The sequence below is a fragment of the Charadrius vociferus genome, unplaced genomic scaffold (genome assembly GCF_000708025.1).
Source record: "Charadrius vociferus isolate BGI_N301 unplaced genomic scaffold, ASM70802v2 scaffold990, whole genome shotgun sequence".
Taxonomy (NCBI): domain Eukaryota; kingdom Metazoa; phylum Chordata; class Aves; order Charadriiformes; family Charadriidae; genus Charadrius; species Charadrius vociferus.
Window position 1 is genome coordinate 44,018 of NW_009646520.1, and position 1,397 is coordinate 45,414.

General features: G+C 60.2%; 1 protein-coding gene across 1 annotated transcript in view; it reads left to right on the top strand.

Moving 5' to 3' along the window:
* LOC104286541 (tropomyosin alpha-4 chain-like) overlaps window positions 1–1,397 on the top strand; it is a 5,829-nt gene extending 4,432 nt beyond the window's left edge. The window contains exon 5 of the mRNA XM_009885147.1: window positions 1,093–1,397. Within this exon, the coding sequence (XP_009883449.1) occupies window positions 1,093–1,175 (83 nt within the window). The 3' untranslated portion in view covers window positions 1,176–1,397. The remainder of the gene's footprint in view (window positions 1–1,092) is intronic.

Genomic DNA, 1,397 nt, shown 5'->3' on the forward strand with positions numbered 1-1,397 from the left:
GCTCCCTGCTGGGGCTAGGTGGGGGGTGGAGCCTTGGCTTATCCCCCTGGGGGTAACCGCCCTGCTTGCGGGGGACAGGGAGCCCCTTCGGAGCTGACTGTTTTTTCTTGGGAAAGGAATGAGGGTTTTTGTGATGTCCTGGGATGCCCATGGATGGCTGTCTCCTGGCATCAACCTGGCCCTGCCAGGGAGGGATGCGGTAGTTTGTATTGCTGCCTTCCTCCCCTTGTCCCAGGAGTTGGCGGCCAGCCTCTTCCTCCTCACTGTGGTCACCCCAAACTGTGCAGGGAGCATCTCCTTGGAGCGGGGTCCCTGCAGGGTGCTGGGAGGACTGGAATAGGAGCTGGGCACCCAGCAGCACCTACTGCTCCAAATTTGGGGCAGGGGACAGGGAAGACCCCAGCTGGGAGAGCTGGGAGAGGGGGCTGGGTGGGCAGAGCTCTCGTCCCATCCCTGTCTCTAGAGGAAAGGAAGACGCCATTTGGAAGCAACCACCGGAGGAGGGTGCCTCGGCAGCGGGCTGCCTGGCAGAGCTCGTCCCTGCAGCCTCGTTAGCTCTACTCTTCTTTCTGCTGTCCTCTCTGCCCACCCTCCTGGGCTGCTGTCTCACTCTTCTTCACGGAGCACCACTGGGTCGTACAGCAGGCACTGTCTCTCCTCTTTCGCTGGCCAAGGGTTTGTGCACGTGCCCACAGCCGGACGGTGGTGATGCACCAGGACAGGAGGTGCTGGTGGCTGGCCAGGGAATGGTACCCACCAGTGGTACCTGCACTGTGGAAGGCCTGGCCATGGGCAACGGTGCACCACGGGAGGATGGAAATGTTGAAGAGTGGGGACCACCTGCCCCCAGTGACCAGCCTGGCTGGCCTGGCCGCCCCGTCAGGTCCCAAAGTGGCTTGGTTCATCCCTACTGGTGATTGGGCTGCTTGTGTGGATTCTGCTCTGCAGGGACACCCCGCTCAGCTGGAGGCGACTGAAATATTCGTCTGTGTGCGTGTGTCTGTGCTTGGTGTGGTGTGTGTGGGTCTGGCTGCACTTGGGTACACTTGTGCTGTGTCTGTGTGCGTGGCTGGGTGTCTCTTGTATTCACAGAGAGTCTGGCCAGTGCCAAAGAGGAGAACGTGGGGATCCACCAGGTTCTGGACCAGACACTGCTGGAGCTGAACAACCTCTGAGCTGCCCTGGGGAGCCCCCGTCCCTCTTCCCTACCCCACACGTGCACCCCACTGGCATGCTCAGGACGTCATCAGCTGAACTGCGTCTTGGCCAAATCCACACATCCATTGAGAAGGGAAGCCTGGCAGCCTTACACCATGGCTCAGGGGCATCTTGTCTGTGCACAGCCTGACTGGCTCTGTTCTGTCTTCATGTCCAAATTAAAGCAGTTTGACAAGATA